Below are 27,745 nucleotides of genomic sequence, written 5' to 3'. Positions count from 1 at the left end.
CATCAGTATTACTATTTTTATCTAAAAGAAGCAAATATTTAAGTATTTTCTCCTTTTTCAGAGACTCTATTTTGAATTCATACATACATGCTGGGTTTTTCCATTTGATAGACTTACTCTGAGGAAATGATTGTGAAATATTATTACCAACATTAACAAAGAAATCATTCATTGTATCACTGTCTATACAACAGGATGATGAACTATCATTTTTAGTCATGCCTGTAACCTGTTGCATTTCTTTCCATAATTTCTTACCATTATTACTATATTTCTTAGACACATCATTGAAGTAAGCCTTTTTCTTTTCATTTCTTAATCTGTTAACATAATTCTTACACTTCACATATTTACAATGATCATCATGAGATTTCGTTGAGTCAGCTTTACTCTTCAAATGATCTCGTTTATACATGAGCTGAATAATGTCATTAGTAATCCAAGGGCAATATCGATCTTTTACCCGTACTTCTTTAAAAGGTGCATAATCATCACTTATTTTCAAGAAAGTTTCTTTCCATGATTTCCATGCCAAAGTCAGAGGCAGAGGATTTTCGTTAGACAATTCAAAAATATTATTGGTTTTAATTGCTTCAAGGAATCGGGCTTCGTCGAATTGCTTGAAATCCCGAAACCGCCTCACTTTATGAATTTCTTTTGTATTCTTTAAATCAATGACAGTATGTACGAGATAGTGATCACTCAATGATATATTAAGTACGTCAGTTAAAATGTGTTTTTCAGGTATAGTGCTCAATATGTGATCAATACAGGTTGCTGATTTTGTGGTAACTCTCGTGGGCTTGGTGACCAATTGGGTTAATAGAAATAAATTCTCCAAGCAATGAACAGGATTATCATGAAGAGTTTCATTCAGTTTATAATCGACATTGAAATCCCCGAGTATAAGTAATTCCATATTTGTGTCATTTGCCTTCTCAAAATTTTCTGTGATCTTCTCAAAATACTCAGTATTTGTATCAGGAGGTCTATAAATACAACAAACAAGTAACTTTGCTAGTTTCAGCCCTTGAATTTCAAGCCAAATTAATTCAAGGGAATTGTCATAAAGATCACTTCTCTCAATGAATGATAAGGTACTTTTTATATAGATACAAACCCCACCACCTCGGCGACCATCATTTCTATCTCGCCGATAGAGGGAGGACCCATTTATTTTCACAATTTCACTAGCAATAGAATTAGCCATGTCTTTAGCCACCGATCTGCTGGCGGGCAAGTAAACTATGAAACTCTTTAAGAAAAACAGAGGGGTGTGCTGGGTATAAGAGACGATGTGAATTACTGTTGTAAAATTCCGAGTCTGTAGTAAAAAGGGGCGATTGCACCTTTCCCGGGTATATAAACATGTCCGTGCAGAAATGCCACATCCCTTGATTTCGCCCCTTCTTTCCTCTATGTCTGACTACACCATCTGCATTGCCCTGAAAATAAATAAATGGAATAACAGCTTAGACCCCAATGGCAAATCATGCATTTTAACTGCATTATTTATAAACTGTAAAAGTTTGTTGCAATTCTCGCTACCCCAAATAGCGATTCTGCCGAGATCCGGGGAAAATCCTGAAAACGCGCATTGCATTATGGGATAGCTTTTCGACATTACAGCTTCCTGTGCAGGCGTTCGTGATCACAACCCTCTCTTTCACGGTAGAGTTTAACGGCCTTTTGTGCTAAAGTCACTAATTCTGCCCGAAGCTTTCCATTGCATATTATAATCTGTACAAATTACACTGATTGGCATCGATTTTAGCGTGCGTGAAAACTCTGCACAGCGAACACAGGCGCTAGCGCCAGCGGGATGGGACTCTATACCGGAAGTTGTAGTGACGACCCGAGAGAGTGAAAATTACCTCGTCTCGCGAATTTCGAGATTTTCGTACCTATTTAGGGTAGCGAGAATTCTTCCCCCTAACATTCCTGACTTTAATAAAAAAAAATATTACGAATACGAATGACAGGTGTTAATTTGAATGATAAAAATTACGCTTCGACAAGTAAATATTAATTTGAATGCTAGTTGAGCGGTTTCTAAATTGAATGAGAGATCTATGAAACCCTTCGACCAAAATCCTATATTAAATACAAAAACTGAAAAATTGAATAATTGGCATGGCAAAGCCGATCTGCGCTAACTTAATTGCAAAGTAAATGAATTCGAATGACAAACATGCGAATTTGGCCGGGAAATCCTATATAATTATTTTTTCTTTAAATTAAAAAAAATTGTGGTAATTGGCGACCTGAAATGACAGACCTTACCCCCCCCCCCCCCGAATACCGATCGACCAAATTTTCAAATTATGGGACACACAAAAAAAAACATGTCCTCTTCCCCCCCCCCCCGCTTATTCAGTGGCTAGCTGAGTCGTTGCGAAATTTTTGGGACCAAAAAAAAATAAAAAATATGTCCTCTTACCCCCCCCCCCCCCCCCCCCCGCCCGCTTATTCAACGGCTAACTGAGTCGTTGCGTAAATTTCGCAGTATAAATATCTCAGCAGCCCCGGTAAAAAAAATCGTTCCCAGGGCTCGGGGTGGGGGGGGGGGGGTTGCTCCTAAATACACACATAACAAAAGCTGAAGGAACCCCCCCCCCCCCCCTGCGTACGAGCCTGCCGTCAACTATCGTGTTCGATGTAAAAAGTTACATCATGTTAAACCCGTCTGAATGAAATCATATTTGACTTTTAAATAAGAAAATGATTAACAAATGTAATGTTATCTTCATGAAATCCCTGAGGTGAGAAAAGAATTGATTTTATTGTAAAGAGAGCCAAATATGGAGACAAATTGAACAATTTCATATTCCTGATAGTTTGTATAATTTGTTGTTATTTCTTGATCATCACTAGATGGTGTAGACCCAACTGCATGCGGGGAAGTCATCCTTCTGGACGCGGACCAACCCACTGCCCAAATCACAGATGAGCATTACCGTCTCGGAGGAACTGACGTCGATGCCACAAAAGAATGCTTTTTGTATTTCCGCGGTCCACCCGGTACGACCATTCGGCTGGACGTAGAGGCTTTGGGGCCCATGGCTGAACCCTTCATCGTCTATGACGGACTCGGGATCGAGACTGATAATGAACAAGGCATCCAACTCGGTGGACGTCACGGGAACAGTTTCATATCAAGTGGTCGTGAACTCACGTGTAAACTACCCACAACATCAAACGACATCCACCAAGTGACTTCGGTGACCCTGCAAGCAACTCTACAAGGTACTAAACTTTGGGTCATATTGCGTACAATATGTGAATATGTATTTTTTTATTGCCAACTTAAGGCTCGTTAAGCCTCGGTCGGAAACGCCATTACGTACGAACGATTTTCAGACCATGGAAATTCGGGAAGATCATGGAAAACAGGGAGATTCGTACGAGCGCATTGTTCATATACGAACCTTTGTGACCGTAGCTTAAGTTATGACTATTCGCAACTGTTTATAAAGACAGGTCCCAGGCCTTTGACCTGTAGTGCGAGTACTTTTGTCTATAGTTCAAAATCAAACACAAAGTTTTATCCCATATTAGATGCCTGGGAGGTTATCAAATATTGCTTTATGGTTTTCACCTTGACTATGGATGCCCATTCACTCATCCTTTTTTCATCTCTTCATGCAGAAGAGTTGTCAGTCGAAGGAGCCATTCCAGGAAAGTGCGGAGGAACTATCAATCTCGACCAGACATCTCCGATATCTCACTTCAACGTCACCAACTCCTATCCATCTAGTGTGTCTGTCTCCTGTAGCTGGTACATCAATAGTCCGCCCAACACGATGATTGTGGTGGATTTCTATGATTGGCAATTACTTGATAACAAAGATTTTATGAGGATATTCGATTCAAGAGGAAGACAAATATTCCATGCTAACCCTTATGGAAGACTCAATCAAGCCCCAAACCCATTTATATCTGATTCTAGTGCCCGTGTCTTTTTCTACGGTGAATACAATACTCTTCTGTTGGATACCTATTTCGGCGTGAAAGTCAGCTACATAGGTAAATACTTCTCTAATTCGGGATCCATAATGTTCCAATAACAGGACGCTGGTCCTGATTAAACTGCAGTTGACGTGAGCAAGCAAATCGAATGAGAAGTTTTAGAAAGTCGGGTTTTCAGAATATGCCCGACATATCATATAGCATGCCAATTTTTTTTTCTCCAGATTTATATAGCTATTTAGGGTTAAGAAAAATATGAGATATTGACAAGAAATAACAGATTACTTGAATCTTCAAACTCTCGAATTTATAATTGCCGACCTTCATCGTAGCCTATTTCGCGCCAATGCTTAAACAAATGCTAAAAGAGAAAGTATATGGCCCAAATCAGCCCTGATACGTATACATCCAAACTAATGTACGTTTTATATTAATACAAACGACTAGATAGAATCCGCGTTGCAAGGAAGAGCATTACCTGACGAATTATTAATATTATAGCAAGCGACATGCATCATTTCTTCTCTCATATGTTTCTTTCGTGTTTCGTATCCTTTTCATACTAGATGAACTGAGACATAACGATGCCGGCGTTCTCCCATCATCTGGTGGAGTCATTGAACTGAATGAAAATACGACATCGCTGACCATTCAGTCTACGAATTTCACTATTCCGTACTATGGATATTTGGACAACTACTGGTTTGTTACTGGTCCAGTCGGAAGCCGTTTAAAGGTCGAGTTCCATCAGCTTAACGCAGGACATTTCCATGTCTACGATAATTCTAGCCAAAGTGGAATAGTATCTCGTTTCTCGAGTCCATCTATCATGCCTGAAGATAGGGTTTTCTCTCAGAACGCAGGAACACTATACTTCCAATTCAATGGGACATATGGAGGAGTCGGCCTGCTTTTTACAATAAGCATTACAGGTGAACTTTTATTTAAGAGTGGAAATGAAATTAACAATATTATTTAACGAAACGGTCTCCCTGTAGAACTAAGGCCCAACTCATACTCACCCCGTTAGAGAGGTGTTCATACGAGCGGTATGTGAAGACACAATCGTGCCAGGGAGAGTATTTCTGGAAGACCACATCGAACATTCGGTATGAACAAAAACTCATTGTTAAGAACATTACTTTAAATGAAATTCTTCAAAACTTTAATACGATCGCTAAGAATTCCGAAAAATCTACTTATTAACATATTGGCAATTTCAATATCTTTGTACACACTATGAATATGACTGACAAAGAAAGCGGACAAAATATACAGTTCCTCAGGTAGACAAAGGAAAATCCCTTCACTGCTATTATGTAAAAATGAGTAGAACAGGTGTCACATGCATATTCACCTTTTTACATAATAACAGTGAAGGGATGTTCCTTTGTCTACCTGAGGAACTGTATATTTTGTCCGCTTTCTTTGTCCGTCGTGTTCATAGTGACACCACCTGCTAAAATGTGCAAACTTTTATAATGTATTATATACCTCATTTTAAGATTCTTTACCAATCCTGTCTTCTGATTGGTTGAAAATGCAGTCATGTTCTTAACCATGCCCGCTAATTGAAATTCATAGTCATTTTTCCCGGCTCTACCGGTTTATATCCATTTTTCATAGCACTTTTTCCATGGCTGTGAAACGTGACGTCATTTTGCTGCGATCCCCATTTTGGTTTACGTGTTACCGTATAAGTTTCTTTTGTGCGATGACCGATGCGCAATACCGTTAACGGTGTTTGAGTGCAATTCGATTTTGGTCGCTGCATTCAGGCGACGAATCTACCAATCCACGCAGCGCAGACGACCGATTGCCATTTTGTGTACTAGTCTCGATCGCAAAATACTGGGGTTTTTTGTTTCCATTTTTTTGTCAATAAAGAGGCAAAATGGAGGACACAGCTATGCCAAGATTTCAACTTATGGATGACATTCAGCTGCAAGACTTAATCGATTCTGCTGATAGCAAAAATACGAAGTATGCAGTAAAATACGGCATTAAAATATTTGAAGAGTTCTTGCGAAATGTCAACACGGACCTCGGAGATGTAAACAGACTTCCGAATGCAGACCTGGACAAGATCCTTCAAAAATTCTATGCGGGTTGCAGGCAGAAGAACGGCGATTATTACAGCAAGAAATCAATGCTAACGATGAGTCAACATTTTCCTTTTTTTCGGTATATAAAATATATATTGACTGCTTTTAATATTCGAGGCATAGTTGTTTCTATAGGGTCTCGGGAAACTCACAACCTGCTATGACCCCGCGGCGCAAGCGCCTTGGGGTCATAGCAGGTTGTGAGTTTCCCTTGACCCTATAGAAACCACTATGCCTCTCAAAGCAGTCAATATATCCTTATTATGTAATTCTAACATGGGTTATGCAATACGGAATCGAAATTTTCCTTAAGTTGATTTCTTAAAATCCCGCCCCCAATTGCCCACAGATGTTCAGTTTCTTTCATGAACAGCACCCTCCAAAAAAGTCATCAGTCTTTTATTTGCCTACATCACCCCTGATTTTGTTTTGCAAAATATCTTTGCAGATGAATACCCAGTTGTTGGGCACCAGACCTGTGGTGGTAGACTAGAACTGGATCATTATCAAGAGTACTTCGTCTTGAACTCCCCGTACTACTACAGTCAGCAGTCGGTTAGAGGAGAAACAGATTGCTATTGGTATGTGAGTAGTCCGGCAGGTAAACAGGTGCAGCTTGAATGGCTTGATATTGATACATCGAATACTTACGTGCGTGTGTACGATTACCCATCATCTCAAAATTACGAGGTATCTCAATTCCGAGGCAACGTTGGCCCAGACATGTCACCTTTCGTGTCTACTCGAGGAGGCATCACGTTTGTGCTAGACGATAACTCTGGTACTAGTGGAAGAGGGTTCCTCGCCAACGTCTCACTTACAGGTAATAATTTCGATAGTATACTACACACGATACTGATTATGATGAAAACACCAAGAGCAACAATATATGACAATGATAATAAGAATGTTGATGATAATGATTTCAAAATCATCATCATCCTTAAAACAAAGTTTAACCAAACTTATTAAAATACAAAGGAAAGGCATTAGTTTTGCTTCATCAATCTACATTTGCCCTTCTCCACCCAAGAGCAGTATAGTGTTATCCGGTATAGTTATTCATTGAATGCTTTAGCTCCTTAGGGCAGCTTGGCTAAAGCCAGAATGATAGTAGTAATGTATGGATCGACGTCTTGCGCATTCCCTGGGATAGGTACGCACAATATCCAAATGTCGCTATTAATCCTATACATTTATTACGATTGTTTACATTACGGTTCTCTTCTTGATCTAGACGGAACTTCGGTAGTGGGCCCAAAATCATGCGGGGGGACAATTAGGCTGAGCAACTCAATGCCAGATTTTACACTCAACTCCCCATACTACTACCAACCCTCGTCAACTGCTTATGTGCTCTGCTACTGGCATGTACATGCTCCATCGGGACAGGAGGTTGAGCTGACATGGTTGGACATTGACAATCGAAATCAATATGTTTATCTCTATGACTACCCAGCCTCTACCAGCTACCAAATTTCCTCTATAAAAGGAGACATTGACGTGGATATATCACCTGTGGTTTCTTCACGTGGTGGATGGACAGTACAACACACTGACAGCTACTCTGGGAACAATGGAAAAGGCTTCCTGGCAGAGTTCAGTCTGAGAGGTAAAGTTGGAGGCTCTAAGTATATTAAGGCGTTTGCATTTCCATCATGTACACTTTTCATAATACTCTGTACAATCATCGATTCTTCCTCCAACATGTCCAAAAGGAAATACATCGACTATTTTGTTTGCAGGCGTCCCTCTCCCTACCGTCCCCCCTTCCAAAGAAAATGCATCATCGAATACTTCTCGAGACGATTTTTTTTTTTGGGGGGGGGGGGGATTGAAGGATTGATTTTGATTGGGGGGTATAAAAGCAAAAATAGTTCCCCGAAAATAGATTTTTCTCTGTCTAAATTCCCCCCACTCGAATTCCACATATCATGTGTGGAGAGGGGGAGGGGAGTAGGGGCGGATCCAGCCGGCGACACATGGGGGGGGGGGTGGCAATTTGTGAGAAAATATCAGCGGCGAATCGGTCAACCGGTGAATAAGCGGGGGGGGGGGTGGTAAGAGCACTTTTTATAAGTTGGGTCAAAATTGTGAGGAAATATTTAGCGGTGACTAAGCCAGCCAGCAAATAAGAGCGCGAGGGGGGGGGGGGATATAGAGCACTTTTTTGTGTTGTTGGCCCAATACAGTGAATCAGTGAATCAGTGAATCCATTAGCCGGCGAACAAGCGGGGCGGGGGAAGGGGGCGGGGGGTAAGAGGACGTTATTTTCCCCATTTTTCTCATTCCCCTTGTGACATCATCTGTCAGTCATCAATGAGCTAACTTGAGAAAGTGGCATGTAACTTTGCCAAAGTTGACCACCTTCTACAATACCACAAACAATAGCTGCATATAAGTTGCTATGTCAGACATGTCAGACTAAATTAATATTCTAGAATAGACAATGGTATGGAATTTCTCCTAGCTTAGCACACGTTCATAATAGAATTGCATGCATGGGGATTGTATTCGGAATAGTGCATCAAACAAATTTTCAAATTTAGTACTCCGTTCTTCTTATAATTTGTGTGCCACAGTTGGTAAAAGAAAAATTACATTCTGAACAAAACCCAATATTTTAGGATAATGCGCTAATTTGTGCATGTTTTAATGTCCCGTTATTTAATCCATCTTCAATATCTTTAAGTTTGCTAATGCGTGTTTTCGCGTGTTTTTAAAAATATTTTTGAAGTTAAAAAAGGATGAATTACACAAGTTTGTGTTCGCTTGTTCTACTCTTTACACATTCAACAATGGATGATAAACCATTGAAAGGGACAGCGAAAAGTTGCTGTGATACCATTTTCTGATGTAGGAATTCTAAATCCTGAAATTTCATTCGCTCTTTTATCTTGTAGTGACTTGAACTTTACTAAGGTCACAAATGTTTATCAACATTGTAAATACTTAGCATTTCAAGCATTCCTTTTGTTAGCACTTTCCGTTCAGCCAGCTTCAATAACAATAACAATCTACAACTGCACATTCTAAACATTCTCTTAGTTTATTTCATCCATGGAACCACCCAACAACAAGAGTGTAATTTTAGTTACTCCAATCGGATCGCACCTTATTTTTTTAATAAGCCAATCATCACATCTTTAGAGCATTTGGAAAAGTCTCCTCATACTTATTTCACTCACTTCTCCTCAGAGGCGGCGGAGCGACTTCCAAAGTCGGGGGGGGGCACCAACAAAAAGGGCACTTTCTGGAGAAAAAAAGGGCACCTTTAAAGGGAAATCTCAAAGGGAAAATATACAATTTTTTAGACATTGGTATATACACCTATATTGTGATTACATTATCGGGGATGATTTCAATATTTGTTTTTATTTATACATCATATAAGATTTTGCGTATCATCTTTGCAGTTGAGTGTGATGGTCTACAAATTCATTTGCGAGTGAGTAAAGCGAGCGAGAATTTTTTTAAAGATTTAGAGGTCGCAGTGCGAAAAAATACATCTTATAAAGAGGAATGACCCAATCCTGATGGGGTTATATAAGCACATTCTCATAACGGAAGACTGAAAAGATCTTTGATAGGTTACATAATTATAACATAAAACTACGAGCGAGCGTAGCGAGCGAGCCTTGGGGGAAATTGCTTTTAGTCGCTTGAAATTAGGGGCACGTTTAATGATGAGAGGAAAAGGGGACACTTATCGAAAGGGTTAAGACAGTTATTAGAAAAGAAAAGGAGCACGTGTCAGAGTACAAAGGCTAATTATCAGAGGTGAAAATGGGGCACTTCGTACACCTAAAAAAAGAGGCATGCACCAGGGATGAAAAGGAAATGGGCATTTGTCGATGGAAAAGAGGCGCCCATTAGATTTTGATAGGGGGCATTTATAAGAAGTGAAAAGGGGCATTTATGAAAAAGGGATAGGGTCTTTATTAGAAAAGAAATTGGGTACAGATCATTGTTAAAAGGGTAATGAGAAGGGGAAGTGGATCTCATTAAAAGGAAAAAGAGGCACATATTAGAGCATTTATTGGGAAGGAAAAGGGGGACGTGTCAAAATAAAAGGCATTTATAAGAGATGAAAAGAGCACTTATTAGGAGGGGAAGGGGTACTTGTCAAACTAAAACGAGTATCTCTCAGAATTGAATAGGGTCATTTACAAGGGATGAAAAGGGGCACTCATAAGCAAAATGGGCACTTATTAAAAGGGAAATGGGGCACATGTGAAAATATAAGGTGCGCTTATCCAAGTTAAAAAGGGGAAGGGGCACTTTTAACAAAGGAAAAGGGGCACTTGTCAAGGCAAAAAAAGGGAACCTCTCAGATTTGAATAGGGCAATTATCAGAGGTGAAGGGGGCGCTTATCAAAAGTGAAAAAGGGGCGCTTCTCGTATCTAAAAAGGGGAACTTACTAGAGATTAAAAAAGGCACTTATGAGAATGGAAAATGGACACTTATTGCAAAGGAAAATGGGAACTTTTCAAAGGAAAAGGGGTACGTGTCAAAATAAAAGGGGCACTTATCAGAAGTGGAAAGGGGAAGGGGCACTTTTCAAAATGAATAGGGGCACTTTTCAAAATAAAAGGGACACTTTTCCTCTGTAAAAAGGGGCACTTGTCAAAGTAAAAGGGGCACTTTTCCTATGCAAAAAGGGGCACTTTTAGGGTACTTGAAAAAGTGGGAGGGCACTGTGCCCCCCCCCCCCTGCCCCCCCCCCCCCCGGGAGCGCCGCCTCTGCTTCTCCTGTCTTCAGTTTCTGCAGTCGGACGTGTTTTATAGGACGATTTCAGATTATACAACAAGCGTTATCTCATTGGTTTTCACATTAATAGTGAGCTTCATCATAATCGTTTTATTTTGAGGACTCCATCGCAAATTAGATTTATGTCTTCAAGTTAATTTCGGAAAGTGTGAACTGTAAGGTTGTGCGCCTTCATCATATTCGCGTTTCGCTAGCTAGCTAGTCGCGCTCCACGTGCTAATTCATCACTTCGCTATATCGCACTATTTTTCTGCTTCATGATTCATTTTCCAGTTTCGTTCTAAACTCAAGATATCAGCTCGGAAGATTAGTAATAACGGTAAGAATACACATTTAGTTTTATCCACAACATTTATTCCTACATTGGTGACCCCGGATTTTTTGTGTTCTTCTACGAGCGATATCTTCTATTGTGTGCATGATGACGGCGACATCACCGTCAACGGAAATGCCCGACTCCGACTCCGCCGCGACCCCGACGGCACCGGGCAGTACCGGGCCAGCTGTTTCTGCTTTCGGACTCAAGCTACCGCCGTACTGGCCGGGCGACCCGGCACTCTGGTTCGCCCAGGTTGAGGCGCAGTTTTTGACGCGGGTTATTACACGGCAAGAGACAAAATTTGCGCACGTCATTAGCTCTTTACAGCCTGAAGTAGCGCAGGAGGTCAGGGACTTCATCATTGCCCCCCTGCTAAGGATCGCTATGAAAACTGAAAGCTGAACTCGTCAAACGTACCGGCGTTTCCGAACAGAAGCGAATTCACCAGCTCCTCAATGCGGAAGAGTTAGGTGACCGCAAGCCTACTCAACTTCTTCGTCGCATGCGACAACTACTAGGAGAATCTACATTGGAGGAAGGGATTTTGAAGCAACTGTTTTTACAGAGACTCCCGAATAATGTCAGAATTATTCTTGCTTCGTCATCCGACTCAATCTCCATCGAACAATTGGCGGAGTTGGCGGATAGAATCTTGGAGATTTCTTCCCCACTTTCTGTTTCTGCTGTCGATTTAGCGCCTGCTATTACTACTGAGGCTCGTGGGAGTGCTGTTTCCTCATCACCTCCACAAGTTTCTGCGGAGGTTCAACAGCTTTCCAGGCAGGTCACACAACTCACAGCACAGGTGCAAGCTCTGACTTCTTCCCTCCAGGAGGATCGTCGTAGTCGAAGTCGGCATCGACATGCATCTCGTGCAGTTTGACGTCCTTCCAGCTCTAAGAGTCCACGGAGACAACAGCGTCATCAAGGAGGTGAGAGCTGGTATCACTGGACTTATGGTGACAGAGCTCGCAAGTGTGTGAGCCCGTGCTCGTCCAGCCGCCGACCTTCGACATCGCATTCGACACCGCATTCAACCTCGCAGTCATACCCACAGGGAAACGAACTAGCCAAGGAATAGCGGCGACAAGTTCCCTTGGCAGCAATCCTCATAGTCGTCTTTTCTTCAGGCAAGCGTTTCCTGGTTGACACAGGAGCCGAAGTGAGTATTTTTCCCAAGTCACTGTTGGAGAAATCTCAATTTTCATCGGTCGAAGCGTCGAAGATCCAACTTCAAGCAGTCAATCATTCGCCGATTCGGTGAGCGATCTTTTACTTTGGATCTTGGATTGCGACGGGTGTTTCGCTGGATTTTTATTGTCACAGATTTGAAGACGCCTATATTAGGAGCGGATTTTCTTACTAACTTTGGTTTACTCGTAGACGTGAAACATCGCAGGTTGATCGACACTAAAACCAATCTTAGTGTGTGTGGATTCGGCGCCTACACTGGGACTATCAGTCCCATGTATGTGAGAGGGGTTTCTGATGACCGTTTTCACGTGCTCCTCCGCAGCTACCAGGACATTACTCGCCCGGTATACAGGCCCGACGATGTGAAGCACGGGACTACCCATCATATCCAGACAAGAGGTCCCCCGGTTGCAGCTCGCCCTCGGCGCCTAGCTCCTGATCGTCTTCGGGTGGCTAAGGCTGAGTTCGACCACATGTTAGACCTGGGCATTATTCGCCCATCAGACAGTAATTGGGCCTCTCCACTCCATAATTATGGTCCCAAAGAAGACCCCAGGTGACTGGCGACCTTGTGGGTATTACCGCGCCCTCAACTCTCGGACGACTCCTGATTGTTACCCGATACCCCACCTACAAGACTTCTCATCCTGCCTCAGTGGTAAGACGATTTTTTTCTAAGATTGATTTAATTCGTGCTTATCACCAGATCCCGGTCGAGCCGTGTGATATCCCAAAGACTGCAATAACCACTCCATTTGGACTTTTCGAGTGGGTTTGCATGCCCTACGGACTTCGGAACGCTGCTCAGTCCTTTCAACGGCTGATGGATGAAGTTGTTTGTGGTCTCCCTTTTGTCTTTGTGTACCTCGACGACCTGCTCGTTGCCATTACTACGGATGACGAACATGTGGCACACCTCCGCCTACTTTTTGATCGACTTCGTGAGTATGGCATTGTCATCAACACTTCCAAGTGTCAGTTTGGTGTATCTTCATTGACTTTCTTGGGCCACCACGTGAATCAGCACGGTATCTGTCCTCTCAACGACAAGGTGGAACACATCCGGGAGTTCCCTGCTCCTACTTCACTCACTACACTGAGAGAATTTCTTGGTCTCATGAACTTTTACAGACGTTTTATTCCTCACTGTGCTGATTTGCTCCAACCTTTGACAGATCTACTGAAAGGCAGGAAGAAGAAGAAAGAGTCTATCACACTCAATGAAGCTGAGCTCTTAGCTTTTAATCGAGCTAAACAGGACTTAGCTGACGCTTCTATCCTAGTGCACCCTCGATCTGGGGTTCCTCTCTGTTTACTCGTCGATGCATCAGACTATGGTGTAGGTGGAGTGCTTCAACAGTTAGTGGACAACATTTGGCAGCCACTCGCTTTCTTTTCCAAGCGACTCCAGCCGGCAGCAACTCGGTACAGCACGTTTGGCCGCGAACTCCTCGCTGCCTACCAGAGCGTGAGGCATTTCCGCCATATGCTCGAAGGCCGGATTTTCACCTTCTTCACCGATCACAAGCCCCTCACCTATGCTTTGCAGGCTAAGCCAAGCAGACACTCACCCCGAGAGATTCGACATCTAGATCTCATCTCACAGTTCACCTCTGATATACGTCATATCAGTGGTAAGCATAACACTGCAGCCGACGCCCTCTCTCGTCTGCCTTTCAGTGCCGTCGACTCAACTTCCATTGTCGATTTTGCTGCCTTAGCTCGATCACAGAAGGATGATGAGGAGTTAGCCGACTTGTCAGACACTTCGCTCAAGCTTGAGTCGATACCGCTTCCGGGCACACTCACCACTTTGCTTTGTGACGTTTCCACTGGGAGTGCCAGGCCTCTAGTGCCAGTTTCGCATAGGAGAACAATACACGGATTATCACACCCTGGTGCTAGAGCAACTCAGAACGTGATAACAGAGCGTTTCGTTTGGCCGGGAATCAAGCGCGACATCAGGAACTGGACGCGTACCTGTCTGGAGTGTCAGAAGTGTAAAGTTCATCGACACACCAGAGTACCTTTGGGCACGTTCGCATCCCCAGATGCTCGATTCTCGCATGTTCATATAGACCTCGTGGGTCCACTTCCTCCTTCTGCAGGTTATAGCTATCTCTTGACTTGTGTAGATCGCTTTACCAGATGGCCGGTAGCTATTCCGATCCCGGACATTACTGCCGAGACGGTAGCTCGGGCTTTTGTGGCCGGATGGGTGGCGAATTTTGGCACACCGGCAACCATCACTACAGACAGGGGAAGACAGTTCGAATCCAAACTTTTCCTCGCCCTCACCAACCTCCTCGGCACTACTCGTATTCGGACGACTTGTATCATCCAGCCTCGAATGGGTTAGTAAAACACCATCGCCAGCTCAAAGCTTCGATCAAGACATATAACACTGTACGCTGGACTGAAGTGTTGCCCCTTGTACTATTGGGGATACGCACAGCTGTCAAGTCCGACATTGGATGCTCCTCAGCTGAATTGGTATTTGGGACAAGCATTAGGTTGCCTGCCCAATTCGTAGAACCGACGAAGCCAGACACAGACATTGATCCAGCGAACTATGTACATAGACTGAAAGAGCTGATGAGTAAGCTACGCCCCACCCCTCCTCGCAAACAGCGACATGCTGGTACCCAGATTCATGCTGACCTTCATTCTGCTAGCCATGTATTTCGAATTAAAATCAGAATGCACAATAATATATTAGGCCTACGTGTTTGCTATAGAGCAATCCATTATGTTACCTGACCTATAGCAACAACTTATGTAAACAATTTGCAATCTTTGTATCGAGATACAATAATTATAGAGACCTACCTCGTGTTGAAAATGGTCTGCTAAGTTTACCTACAAAGTCATGTATGTTTTATTTTCTAGACACACCATATTATTCGAGCGCAGCTTCATGCGGAGGTACGATTCCACTGACACAGTCTTCACCAAATGCTACCTTCTCCACCCCGTACTACTTTCAACTGTCTACATCTAATGTTGACATGAACTGCTGGTGGTATATTACAAGTCCTTCAGGAAAACAGGTCCAACTGACAGTACTTGATCTCGAGACAGGCAGTTCTGAAAAGATATACATTTATGACCATCCGACTTCCAGTAGATACCAGGTATCTTACTTGTCCGGACGCCTGGAATCGCCTGCTACTGTCTTTTCGTCACGGGGCGGAGTGCTAGTTTCCAGCTCTGGTTATAACAGCCCAGGAGTCCTGTTCGAAGCGAGGATTCTAGGTATGAAAGAAAGGAAAATCCAACGTTAATAACATATTACATTTTAGATGAGCTGGTAGAGAAAGTTAAACTGTTAATACAAGCAAGATATGCGTGGTTGTTAGTCGAAGCAAACATGTTTCCTCCTCCTGACATCTCTTTTACCCTCTTAATGTGTTTACAGGTGTTTCCAGTGTATTTTCATCAAAACAAGACATGGGGATAGGATGGGATCTCTTTGCTTTTAAGTAATACATGTATGAGATTTAACCTGCAATTCATCCTTCTCCCCATTTCTCTTTATTCAGTGCAGACCAGGCTATTTAAACAAAATGCTTTCCCCATATAAGCAATATAGATGTGTTATAACGTATAACGTGATCGGACAGGGGACCATTATGGTTCGTAAAAAAAGGCATTAGTTTTTTTTTCTTATTAAAAGAAAGATTTATTACGCTTTCGTTCTGATATCATAATAATGATGTATCGCAGCCCAATTGAGCTGAATTGTACAATATTTTTACAATAGTATTTACATGATAAAATAATACATTAAATAGAACCATACCAGCATCACAAGTGAACATTACTTTATATCTCTTTAAGCTATTGTAGATGAGATATGGACATAATACACACACATTTGTTCTTTATTGTCATCCCTCAGATGCAATGCCCTCAAAGGTGTCGGGTTTCTGTGGCGGAGTGATTCCCTTGAGTGCAAGTACACCACGTGTCACAACCACCACTCCTTTGTACAATCAAAATTCAGTATCTGATGTGACCATCGACTGCTGGTGGTACGTCACAAGTCCCTCGGGCAAGCAAGTTGAGATGCGTGTACACGACCTCCAGACAGAAAACGAGTATGTGACGGTGTACGACTATCCATCGTCATCGCTCTACCAGGTTTCCTATCTTCGTGGAAATATCAGCGATTCTACGGTGGTGTCAACAAGAGGAGGTTTCTCTGTAGTTTTCGACGATGCATCAAGCAGTAGAAATGGTCATGGTTTTGCCATGGACGTCGCACTGACAGGTATGACATGAGTGGCTTAGGTAGCCAGTGCAACGACAAACTTGATTTTAAACATGTTTTGATTTCATATAAGCACTTAAGTCGAGAGATACGCTTTAAGTAATGAGAATCTGACGGAAAATCAGAGTCGGTTTTTATCGGAATTCGAAGATCATAATGTAAAATACAACGGAAATAATCTTCAACCCCCAAATTAATCTTCATAATCTTTCTTTACTCTATTAATAAAAACATTCACATTTCTTATCTTTGAACTACGTACCTATAATAATATGGTGTGTTTACTTCGTTTTTCAGACGAACTTTCGTGGGATAGTGTTGGCATTGATTCCTGTGGTCAAACGGTACACCTAGACAGTTCATCACCATCTATTGTCTTTAGAACACCGACTTATCCTGTCGAGGTTGTGAATGACCAGTACAACTGCTACTGGTATCTCACCTGCCCTTACGGATACCGAATCTCGCTGCTTTTCAACGATTTCGACACTTTCTCCAGCTCCCGCTTCAGAGTTTACGATGCCTCTTCTGTTTCGTCAACCCATCAGTTGGCCGAGATATCATCTAGTTCCACACCAGGTTCTGCAGCTATCCAGTCATCCAGCAACAGCCTAACGCTTTACTACACTGATGCTGACTGGAGTGACGTAACAAGGCAACGTGGAATACTCGCTAGTGCCTCCATTGTTGCGTCAGGTTCGATATGTTCAGTTACCACTACCACCTTCTCTCTCTCTCTCTCTCTCTCTGTCTGTCTGTCTCTCTGTCTCCCCCTCTCTCTCTCAAATTTACTTGGCAAGACATTAATCTAAATTTGCCACTTTCCACCCATGTAAAGGAAATGGCTACTCAATTCATGTAGGCCTAATGAAGGGGGAGAGTTTAATAATATTCTTAAATAAAGGACTTATCGCGTTATCAGTTGCAGCTATTAATATCTCATCTATGAATGATATATTTGGTGTATGTTATACTCAGGAGAGCCAACTTGGGACCAGGTTGAACCGATGTCTTCATGTGGTAGCGCTGTATCACTGACTGACCAAGATAGTCGTATCACGATCACAACCCCTGATTACCCGGATGTAAATGGCGACTACTACGAGTGCACATGGTTTGTAGAATGTCCCAGCCAAACGGCAGTTCGAATCGATTTTAACGACTTCTGGCTTGATTCTAACGGGTATCTTCGCGTGCATGATGGCCCGCCAACTTATAATTCCGTGATACAACAATCAACTGGTTCAAACATACCTGATAGTGTGGTTTCAAGCAGCAACGTCATGACTGTCTACTACTACAACAACTGCGGGACCTCAGGCAAAGGAGCAAGTTTTGAAATGAGCTGTGTATTCGAAGGTAGCCGAATGGTCGTCATAGTCATGTAACTAAACATCATAAAAATAGAAATATAAAAGAAACACAGTTCTATCGATGAATCAAGAATTTTTAAAAGAGTGGCTGGAGGGATTCACGTACTCGCTAATCCGTCAGGTTGACCTATTGTAAAATTGAAATAAAAATGGAAAGGGCTGTACGCCAAAACAAATATGAAAACTGCGGTCAACAGCCTTTATTCATGGCTTCGTGGTTTATCTGTGCTGCTTAAACAGAAACCGAATGAAGTATTAGTAATATTGTAGTTATTTCAGAACTGTAGTTTAACTTGTATTAACTCCCTCTCGCTCTCTCTCTCTCTCTTTACTTTTATCACCCTCCTCTCTGTCTCTCTCTCTCTCTCTTAACTTTTATCACCCTTCTCTCTCTCTCTCTCTCCCCTTTTGCTATCCTCTGAACTATATCCCACGATGCCGATCACTGTGCAACTGCTACATCGCAACCTACATCGTATGGCACAACTGGTGAGTGGCTCGGAGCATTGGTCACACTTCACCTCAAGTTCAGGCAAATGATGCCATGTGAATAAAAAAACATATTTTAATTGAATGATAGTTAATCTCGCCCCACCCAGCCCCGAGAACACCTTACAATACGAGACAAGCCCCCCCCCCCCTTCATTCTGACTTTGCAAATGGTAGTTGTCTGGGAATATAATGTAGTTGACCACGAAAAAAAAATCTGTTTTTAGGCTTTTTCGCAATTTGTGAATTTTGAAGCACAATTTTTGTTCTCTATAATAATATGAGTAGGACTTTATGCTACCATGCCTGTTTGGGCCAGATATGCGCGTTAACTCTGTTTTTAAGTATTTGAGTTGACGCCCTTTTGGCTCCAAACCGACAAATATTTAAAAGATCACCATTGTGCAAGGCTCGGGAATCGATCGAGAAAAGAAAGTGGATCGGATCACAGAGTTGAGTAAGAAATGGTCGCATTTGCACAAGACTGTTCGATTTCGGCTTCTTATACTTCAAAAGTCATAAATCGGTGAAGACTTTTCTTGTGATAGCTTCGGTTTTTCATAGGGTTGTTTGAACTTGAGAGTCTATTTCTCTGATTATATTTTGGTGACCCGACATATGCTCCTGCGGCAATTGCCCCGGGCTTTATTTCGTCAAAATATGGTTAGGGTTGAAATTGGGTTTAGATAAGGTGTACAGTTGGGACTAGGAATAGTGTCGAGTCTAGGGTTGAAGTTAAGAAATTCACTCAGTGTCTCAGTGTATATAATTATAGGAAATTGACGAGGTCTGATCGTTGCAGGAGCATGCGTCGTACAACCCATTTTGAGAACCATCTGAAAATGATTATCTTTAACAGAAGTCAACCTGGACTGTGACAGCACATCCATGACGGTTTTCCTGGACAGAAGGATGCTATCAAACGGAACTAATGCAGCAGATGTCCATTTCGAGAATGATGATTGCGTTGGGATCAACCATGATACCACTCAAATCGTTCTATTCACCAGATACGACAGGTGTTCAACCAGATTACAAGTAAATAATATTACCACAATTTGTACCGTCATTTTAGTATGAGATTTGTTCTATCAGAACTGAGGTGAATCTGTTAAACGGGCCCATCATTCTTTGAGCTTCGTAATATTTAAGATTCCTTCATTTCTGTGTTTTTTAATAGAGCCTTTTCCACCTAGAACCGGTGAGAAGAAATCTAAACATCATATGCCAGCTAGTTTAAGCCATTAAACAGTTACACTATTACTGTTTGATAAAATTCCATGAAGTAGAATAATTCTCTATATAGGCTATTATTAGTGTTAGTATCATTATCATCATTACTACTACTATTATTATCGTTATTGTTATCATCATCATCATCATCATTATTTTCATTTGTTATTTTTTTATGTTTATATAATTATTATTATTATCATGGTTATTTAGGAAACTGAGACGAGCATCATCTATTCTAACGTGGTGACGTACAACACACCTCAACCGATCCCAGGCACGGAAATAACGCGTGAGAACATCCTTAAGATCCCTGTCAAATGTGAGCTTGATCGCCATCGTCTCCTGGGTGATTCCTTCGTCCCGAAAGTCGGCGAGATAGTGTTCAACGAAACGGGCTACGGTGACTTTTCACTTCGACTCGATCGCTACACAGATGTGACCTTCGACGAGTTCGCAGGTGACGGCGAAGGCGAGATCATTCTTGGAGAACATCTTTACTTTGCGGTTAACCTGACATCTGTGCCTGGCTTGACTGTCTTTATCGATAACTGCTGGGCCACGCCATCTCAGTACCCGAATGATGCAAAGAGTTACAACTTCCTCGACAATGGGTAACGAAATCACTCTCTGATTTCATTTATTAATTTATTTATTGAAACAGATTTTTTTTTTTTAAATAGATCAGCAAAAGCTGTTGTTCATCAAGGTCCTGATTAAGGACATACAATTGTAAAACATATTTTTTATATTTGAATAGAACACTTTTAATACATAAATTGATTAAATTAATTAATTTAAATTACAATGCAAAACAAATACAATAGCATATTAAAAATATAATGAAAATGAGATACACGGAAAAACATAATGATGCGCTTATCCGTAGTGGGAGCACTTTGGTTGGGGAAGGCTCTTGGCTCTCATACGGGGGTCCCAGCATGGAATAACTCCATGGTCCCAGGTATAATTCTTGCGTGGTCTTTACATCCTTGGACAAGGTGTTTTGCCCGCAATTTTGTCCCACTCCACCCAGGCGTAAATGCCTACTTCGCAATTATGGGGTAATAAGAATTGTAGGGCCAGTAGGAAAAGGCAATACGTGTGTATACCTTAGGTTAAAAAAGACCAAACTATTAATTATCAACACTAGTATTCGCCTTATTTAGACCTATTCTACTTGTTACCTATTCAAAGTATGAAAAGCTGGCAAATAACTTACAGACATACTCTCGGGTGCTTCCCTGTCAAATTTCCCCATGGGAACCTATGTAGATATGCATTCTGTAAAAATGTGCACGATAACATAACCTCCAACATTCACAAACCTAAAAACACTATACGCACACCTTCTCACGCACACAAATTTACACACATGCACCCGCACATCTTCTATTGACATTTACTGGCCGCTGCCAAGTCTGCCAGATTACTAAAATGACTTTTTCTTTTGATAAAACAATACACAAAATCAGTAAGCATAACGAATTTTTTTGCATTATGCTGCCGTAATGATATATATATTTTTTTTAATAGCTCAAGTTATATTGCGTTCATATCCATCCTAGAGGATGCTCAACGCACCTACAGAGTATTTTTACCCTGGCATAAGCCATGCTGCATAAGGCGCTGAAAGCATTCAAGGAGTTACTTCCTTACCAGATACCCGTTTACTACACATGGGTCGAGAGTGACAAAAGTAGATCAATATGTTTCGTCAAAGGACAGTTGTGCAGCGGCTGCGATTCGAACCGCGAACCATTATGAGCTCCGGTTTGGCATTTTTTGGCGAGTTTGGAAGACAGTGTAAATGCTGTCTTCCAAACACGCCAAAAAATGCCAAACCGGAGCTTGACCGCGATGTTACCAGGGGCAACTACGCTTTACCGGCAAAAATGCCAAGCCCGAAACAGACCAAAACAAAGTGTGATCTTTTGGCGTGTTTGGTAAGTATGAACGCTCGCAGTTGTAACATCGCGATGTTAGGTCACGCGACTTTAGGAGCGGGGCTAGATGTCGTCCTTGAAGAAAATGATAGAATGTTAAATACAAAGAATAACATAAGAGAAGGTGATAAAAGGAAGAAAAAAGGAATAACATAATGAAAGACAGAACATAATAAAAGGTTATGGAAGGAAGAAACAAAGAATAACATAAGGAAAGGCAGAAAGAGAAAGTGATAGAATGATAAAAAAAGAATAACATAAGAGAAGGTGATAGAAGGAAGAAACAAAGAATAACATAAGGAAAGGCAGAAAGAGAAAGTGATATAATGACGAAAACAAAGAATAACATAAGAGAAGGTGATAGAAGGAAGATACAAAGAATAACATAAGAAAAGGCAGAAAGAGAAAGTGCTAGAATGATAGAAACAAAGAATAACATAAGAGAAGGTGATAGAAGGAAGAAACAAAGAATAACATAAGGAAAGGCAGAAAGAGTGAGTGGTAGAAGGAAGAAACAAAGAATAACATAAGGAAAGGCAGAAAGAGTGAGTGGTAGAAGGAAGAAACAAAGAATAACATAAGGAAAGACAGAAAGAGAAAGTGATAGAAGGAAGAAAAAAAGAATAACATAAGAGAAGGTGATAGAAGGAAGAAATAAAGAATAACATCAGGAAAGGCAGAAAGAGTGAGCGGTAGAAGGAAGAAACAAAGAATAACATAAGGAAAGACAGAAAGAGAAAGTGATAGAAGGAAGAAACAAAGAATAACATGGAAAGACAGAAAGAAAAAATGATAAAGAATAGATTATGGAAAGAAAGAAGAGAAGATGAAAGATGGACCAACAAGGAATAACATTAGGAATGGTAGGAAAAAGATGATATACCGAAAGAAACAAAAAGTTCACTGGACTGCAGCAGCCACAGCATAAAACAGCTGCTCGAAGGAGATTTTTGCATCGGAGTGCCGCGCATGCGCATTACCAACTGAAACACGCCAAAACATCACTGAGCTTTTCAGTCGGTGATGTTTCAGCACAAGTGTAAACGGGTGCGCGAAACATCGCGATTTTAGGAAATGTGGTATTTGACAGTATAAATGCTGAAGTTGAAGTTTTAACTAGGCAACGTCACCTCTCGGTGGATAGTATTTAAAAAAAACTCAGTGCGATTCCGTGATTCATACGAAAGAATAACATTCATTCGAGTGTTACATAGTTGCAGGATCTATTGACTATGACTACTGGTAGTGATACCAGAAAGCACCATTATTCAGTGGTCAAACAAGAGATTTGTCATTTGTATAAATAATGTTGAAAATCTGAAGTCATATAAGTAATTACTGATTGAATAGATTAATTGAAAATGGCCATAATCGTACGGGACATATAGCACGAAATTGCTCATTATTCTCCAATTCGCAGTGGGCGTTGTGTGTGCGGACGTGCGTGTGTGTGTGTGTCTCCGGGTGTGTGCGTGCGTATCTGTGAGGATGACTGTATAGGTAATGAGTTTTTACCAATCGCGTATCAATCAGATAAAGATTTTGTACGTCTAGGACCGACCTTTAACGTCACCATCCGAAAGAGGTGACTCAGGATCGAACCTGGGTTCGATCAGAGTCAGTTTGTAGGCGAAGACAGACAAGAGAGCTGACCATGCACGGACATAACCGCTAGATCAACTCACATTTATCATGACGGTTTTGTTGTTCTTTCCTTATCTCAGATGCTCAGAGGATCCCACCATGCACAAATTGTACTCTTCTGATCCGTCATTCTCTAAGTTTGTCATCGACGCTTTCACCTTCATCGAGGAAAACCCACAGGTGGGATGATAAGGCCATCGTTCTTTTGTATTTCCATTTCTTTTTCACAATGATAAAAGTACAAAAGTGTTCAAAATAATGAATAAAAGGCGTACAAGGCAAATAGCTGCAAGAATGACAATAATAGGGTTTAGGGAAAAGGCTGAGTAAAGCTGAGATAATTGTAATCAGTGAGCTGTATCATGTTCACGTCTGCTTGGAAAAAAATCACAGTAGAAATATCCCCTGAAAAGGATTGATCATCGTTTTCGAAATATTACCGGAGGTAGCTGGAAATTTGTTGATAAATATTCCATGTCACATGTGTGGTTTTATATTGGCCTACCCATTTCGTTCCTGTGTGCACTACATGATTGTGATTGTCAGCATCTTCAGACATTCTGATTAAATTTCTTGTAATTTTGATGAATTCACACCTCACACTTCTGTACTACATACATATTAAACCTTTCTACGTAAATTTTAGCCCATTTCTTTCACAACGTAATCACACCAGTACTAGATTTATTTTGAAACATCCGTCTTGATGTTCATAATGATAGATGACGTTATACGACCCTGTCTTTAATATGGGGTACCTTGTCATTCATGTCATTTTGGGGGGAGGTGGAGACCCGCAGACTTCCCCCCTCTAGAACCACTACTGAATACCACTGAACGCAACTGAAGGAAATGTTATTGATATCATAGAGGTCGATTTATAATTTTTTTCCATACAGGTTTTCATTCACTGTGAGGTGCTCGTTTGTAATGATAATGACCCGTCGTCTCGGTGTTCCCAGGGATGTAAGTCTAGATTCAGACGTGGTAGCCGTCACACCCGTGGAACAAGCTCTACACCTCATCTAATCTCTAATGGACCTCTGTCGACTGTCCACACTATGCATGCCGCAGAAGCACACAACTCTGGTAATTTCCTTTGTAAAAAACACAACATTTAACTAGGTGTCGTGTTTGTCTAGTGAAAACGTCGTTTGACTGTGGATCATAATTGTTCGCCAGTCGAGTCCCGCCACGTTGGCAAGATATTAATATACATTTGTCCCTCTCTACCCAGGTTTTAAATGGGTCCTGGTATAAAGGAATATTCCTTGAATGCAGAGGCGGCGGCGCGACTTCCAAAGTGGGGGGGGGGGGGCACTAACAAAAAAGGGCACTTTCTGGAGAAAAAAAAGGGCACCTTTAAAGGGAAATCTCAAAGGGAAAATATACAATTTTTTAGACATTGGTATATACACCTATATTGTGATTACATTATCGGGGATGATTTCAATATTTGTTTTTATTTATACATCATATAAGATTTTGCGTATCATCTTTGCAGTTGAGTGTGATGGTCTACAAATTCATTTGCGAGTGAGTAAAGCGAGCGAGAATTTTTTTTTAAAGATTTAGAGGTCGCAGTGCGAAAAAATACATCTTATAAAGAGGAATGACCCAATCCTGATGGGGTTATATAAGCACATTCTCATAACGGAAGACTGAAAAGATCTTTTATAGGTTACATAATTATAACATATAAAACTACGAGCGAGCGTAGCGAGCGAACCTTGGGGGAAATTGCTTTTAGTCGCTTGAAATTAGGGGCACGTTTGATGATGAGAGGAAAAGGGGACACTTATCGAAAGGGTTAAGACAGTTATTAGAAAAGAAAAGGAGCACGTGTCAGAGTACAAAGGCTAATTATCAGAGGTGAAAATGGGGCACTTCTTACACCTCAAAAAAGAGGCATGCACCAGGGATGAAAATGAAATGGGCATTTGTCGATGGAAAAGAGGCGCCCATTAGATTTTGATAGGGGGCATTTATAAGAAGTGAAAAGGGGCATTTATGAAAAAGGGATAGGGTCTTTATTAGAAAAGAAATTGGGCACATATCATTGTTAAAAGGGTAATGAGAAGGGGAAGTGGCTCTCATTAAAAGGAAGAAGAGGCACATATTAGAGCATTTATTGGGAAGGAAAAGGGGGACGTGTCAAAATAAAAGGCATTTATAAGAGATGAAAAGAGCACTTATTAGGAGGGGAAGGGGTACTTGTCAAACTAAAACGAGTATCTCTCAGAATTGAATAGGGTCATTTACAAGGGATGAAAAGGGGCACTTATGAGAATGAAAAGGAACTATTTTCATAGATGAAAAGGAAAAGGGGCATTTATGAGAAGGGAAAAGGGCTCTTCTTTAAATGGGGGCACTTATCATAAGCAAAATGGGCACTTATTAAAAGGGAAATGGGGCACATGTGAAAATATAAGGTGCGCTTATCCAAGTTAAAAAGGGGAAGGGGCACTTTTAACAAAGGAAAAGGGGCACTTGTCAAGGCAAAAAAAGGGAACCTCTCAGATTTGAATAGGGCAATTATCAGAGGTGAAGGGGGCGCTTATCAAAAGTGAAAAAGGGGCGCTTCTCGTATCTAAAAAGGGGAACTTACTAGAGATTAAAAAAGGCACTTATGAGAATGGAAAATGGACACTTATTGCAAAGGAAATGGGAACTTTTCAAAGGAAAAGGGGTACGTGTCAAAATAAAAGGGGCACTTATCAGAAGTGGAAAGGGGAAGGGGCACTTTTCAAAATGAATAGGGGCACTTTTCAAAATAAAAAGGACACTTTTCCTCTGTAAAAAGGGGCACTTGTCAAAGTAAAAGGGGCACTTTTCCTATGCAAAAAGGGGCACTTTAAGGGTACTTGAAAAAGTGGGAGGGCACTGTGCCCCCCCCCCCTGCCCCCCGGGAGCGCCGCCTCTGCTTGAATGATGTGAGAACTGAAAACGGTAGCCTAGCTAGCAGAGCCGGGGTATAAATATTGGAGCGCCTTGACCACCTTGCTTGATGGGTAATGAGCGGTTTAGAAATACCAATCATCATTATTATTATTATTATTATTATTATTATTATAACCTACAGACTAGGCCTATGTCAATAACTATCTCTATTTGTCACCTTTTTTGTGTGTGTAGTTTGTTTGTATTTCACTTTGCATGTATTCTATATGGTCAAATATCCAAATTTAAATCAGTTTATGGGGAGCAGCTTCAATATATCACCTACGTGTCCTGCCTTTGACATTCGACCTCTTGTTTTCATGTACAAATCTCTTTATGTTGTATTTGTATTTTAATTAATGTCCTTCATGATGACATTGTTTTAATATTACATAAAATAAGCTTAATGAATTGGAAGTTTTAACCTGAAATTTCCTCTTTTCTTCATTCACGACGCTTACAACGAGCCAGCGGCTGTTTCTCAGAAAGGGTCGTGTAAACTTATAAAAAATATAATAATAAATCTTTTCTACTTCCTAGTTTTTGGAATGGGGGATTATTTCTGTTTATTTTTCTCTTTTTCATTATTGATAAAATAATCATGGTATTCATGATCTTTAACTGCAGATGGTTCGCCCGTCGGTATGGAATCAAGCATTTTGATTGGAGTGCTCGCGTGTATCACCTGTTTGATCGTTGCCATGGTAGCCGGTGTGCTCTACAAATTACCAGCGAGACGCATGTCCAACATTTATACCATCGAGTGAAGGTCAACGAAAATGATAAATAAAGTTGAAATATCAGTAATCAAAGAGAATGTTGAGTTATGGGAATAGTGATATGTTAATATAATAATAATATTATGTTAGTACAATAATATCGTAGAGACTTTCGAAAAATCAACTTATTAATGCAATTTCAGTATTACCCTGTCCTAAACCTTTTTTAAACGCGCGGACATTGCAATGACGTATTACATAATTCGATCAGGATTTCTATGATATGTACAACAGGGTATTGAAATTCCCTGTGAGTTAATTTGTTTTAATCCGCATTTCTCACTTTCCACCCAGGTGTAAATGGGTACCTGGCAATTGCTGGAGTAATAATGATTGCAGGGCCCTCATGAAGGACCTTGATGCCGGTGAGGCTTCCCTGAGTATTATTGTTATTATTATTATTATCATTTTTAATTTTACTATTATTATAACTATTTGTATTATTATCATCAGTATTCTTTTAATTATTATAAGTAGTATTATCATCATCGGCTATACTAAAAAAACTTTGACGATATCGGTATGAAACGTATGCCTTGGACTTGTCAATCTACCTTGTCTTGTTTGTGATGGTACTTTTACTTTTTATTAATGTAAATTAATCATTATATAGGCCTAATGAACTTGGTGAAGAGCGCAAACTATTGACATTAAAGTCTACTAAGTGTTATCATTTCGAGGATTTCATCGCGTGAAGCATTTAATTTGA

General features: G+C 41.0%; 1 protein-coding gene across 1 annotated transcript; it reads left to right on the top strand.

Annotated features, from left to right (window-relative positions):
• The first annotated feature begins 5,863 nt into the window (after positions 1-5,863).
• LOC100889195 (deleted in malignant brain tumors 1 protein) lies at positions 5,864-27,461 on the top strand. Its single transcript, XM_030991020.1, has 12 exons — positions 5,864-6,107; positions 6,448-6,897; positions 7,312-7,686; positions 15,249-15,614; positions 16,261-16,632; positions 16,930-17,328; positions 17,611-17,991; positions 19,357-19,532; positions 19,941-20,341; positions 23,398-23,497; positions 24,217-24,406; positions 26,885-27,461. Exons 1-12 carry the CDS (start codon positions 5,864-5,866, stop codon positions 27,022-27,024), a joined length of 3,594 nt encoding a protein of 1,197 aa, XP_030846880.1. The 3' UTR covers positions 27,025-27,461.
• The last annotated feature ends 284 nt before the right edge of the window (positions 27,462-27,745 follow it).

This window comes from Strongylocentrotus purpuratus, unplaced genomic scaffold, assembly GCF_000002235.5.
Source record: "Strongylocentrotus purpuratus isolate Spur 01 unplaced genomic scaffold, Spur_5.0 spur5_scaffold_2, whole genome shotgun sequence".
NCBI lineage: Eukaryota > Metazoa > Echinodermata > Echinoidea > Camarodonta > Strongylocentrotidae > Strongylocentrotus > Strongylocentrotus purpuratus.
Note: the sequence above shows the minus strand (reverse complement) of the source record. Positions and strands in the feature narration are given on the sequence as shown.

What these genes read in the sequence shown, in the direction of transcription:
- LOC100889195 (XM_030991020.1), top strand. Translation starts at nt 5,864, where the DNA reads ATGGAGGACACAGCTATGCCAAGATTTCAACTTATGGATGACATTCAG. An exon ending in GTTCGAAGCGAGGATTCTAG is followed by an intron (nt 15,615 to 16,260) that starts GTATGAAAGAAA and finishes GTCATCCCTCAG; the next exon opens with ATGCAATGCCCTCAAAGGTG. An exon ending in TACAACTTCCTCGACAATGG is followed by an intron (nt 20,342 to 23,397) that starts GTAACGAAATCA and finishes TCCTTATCTCAG; the next exon opens with ATGCTCAGAGGATCCCACCA.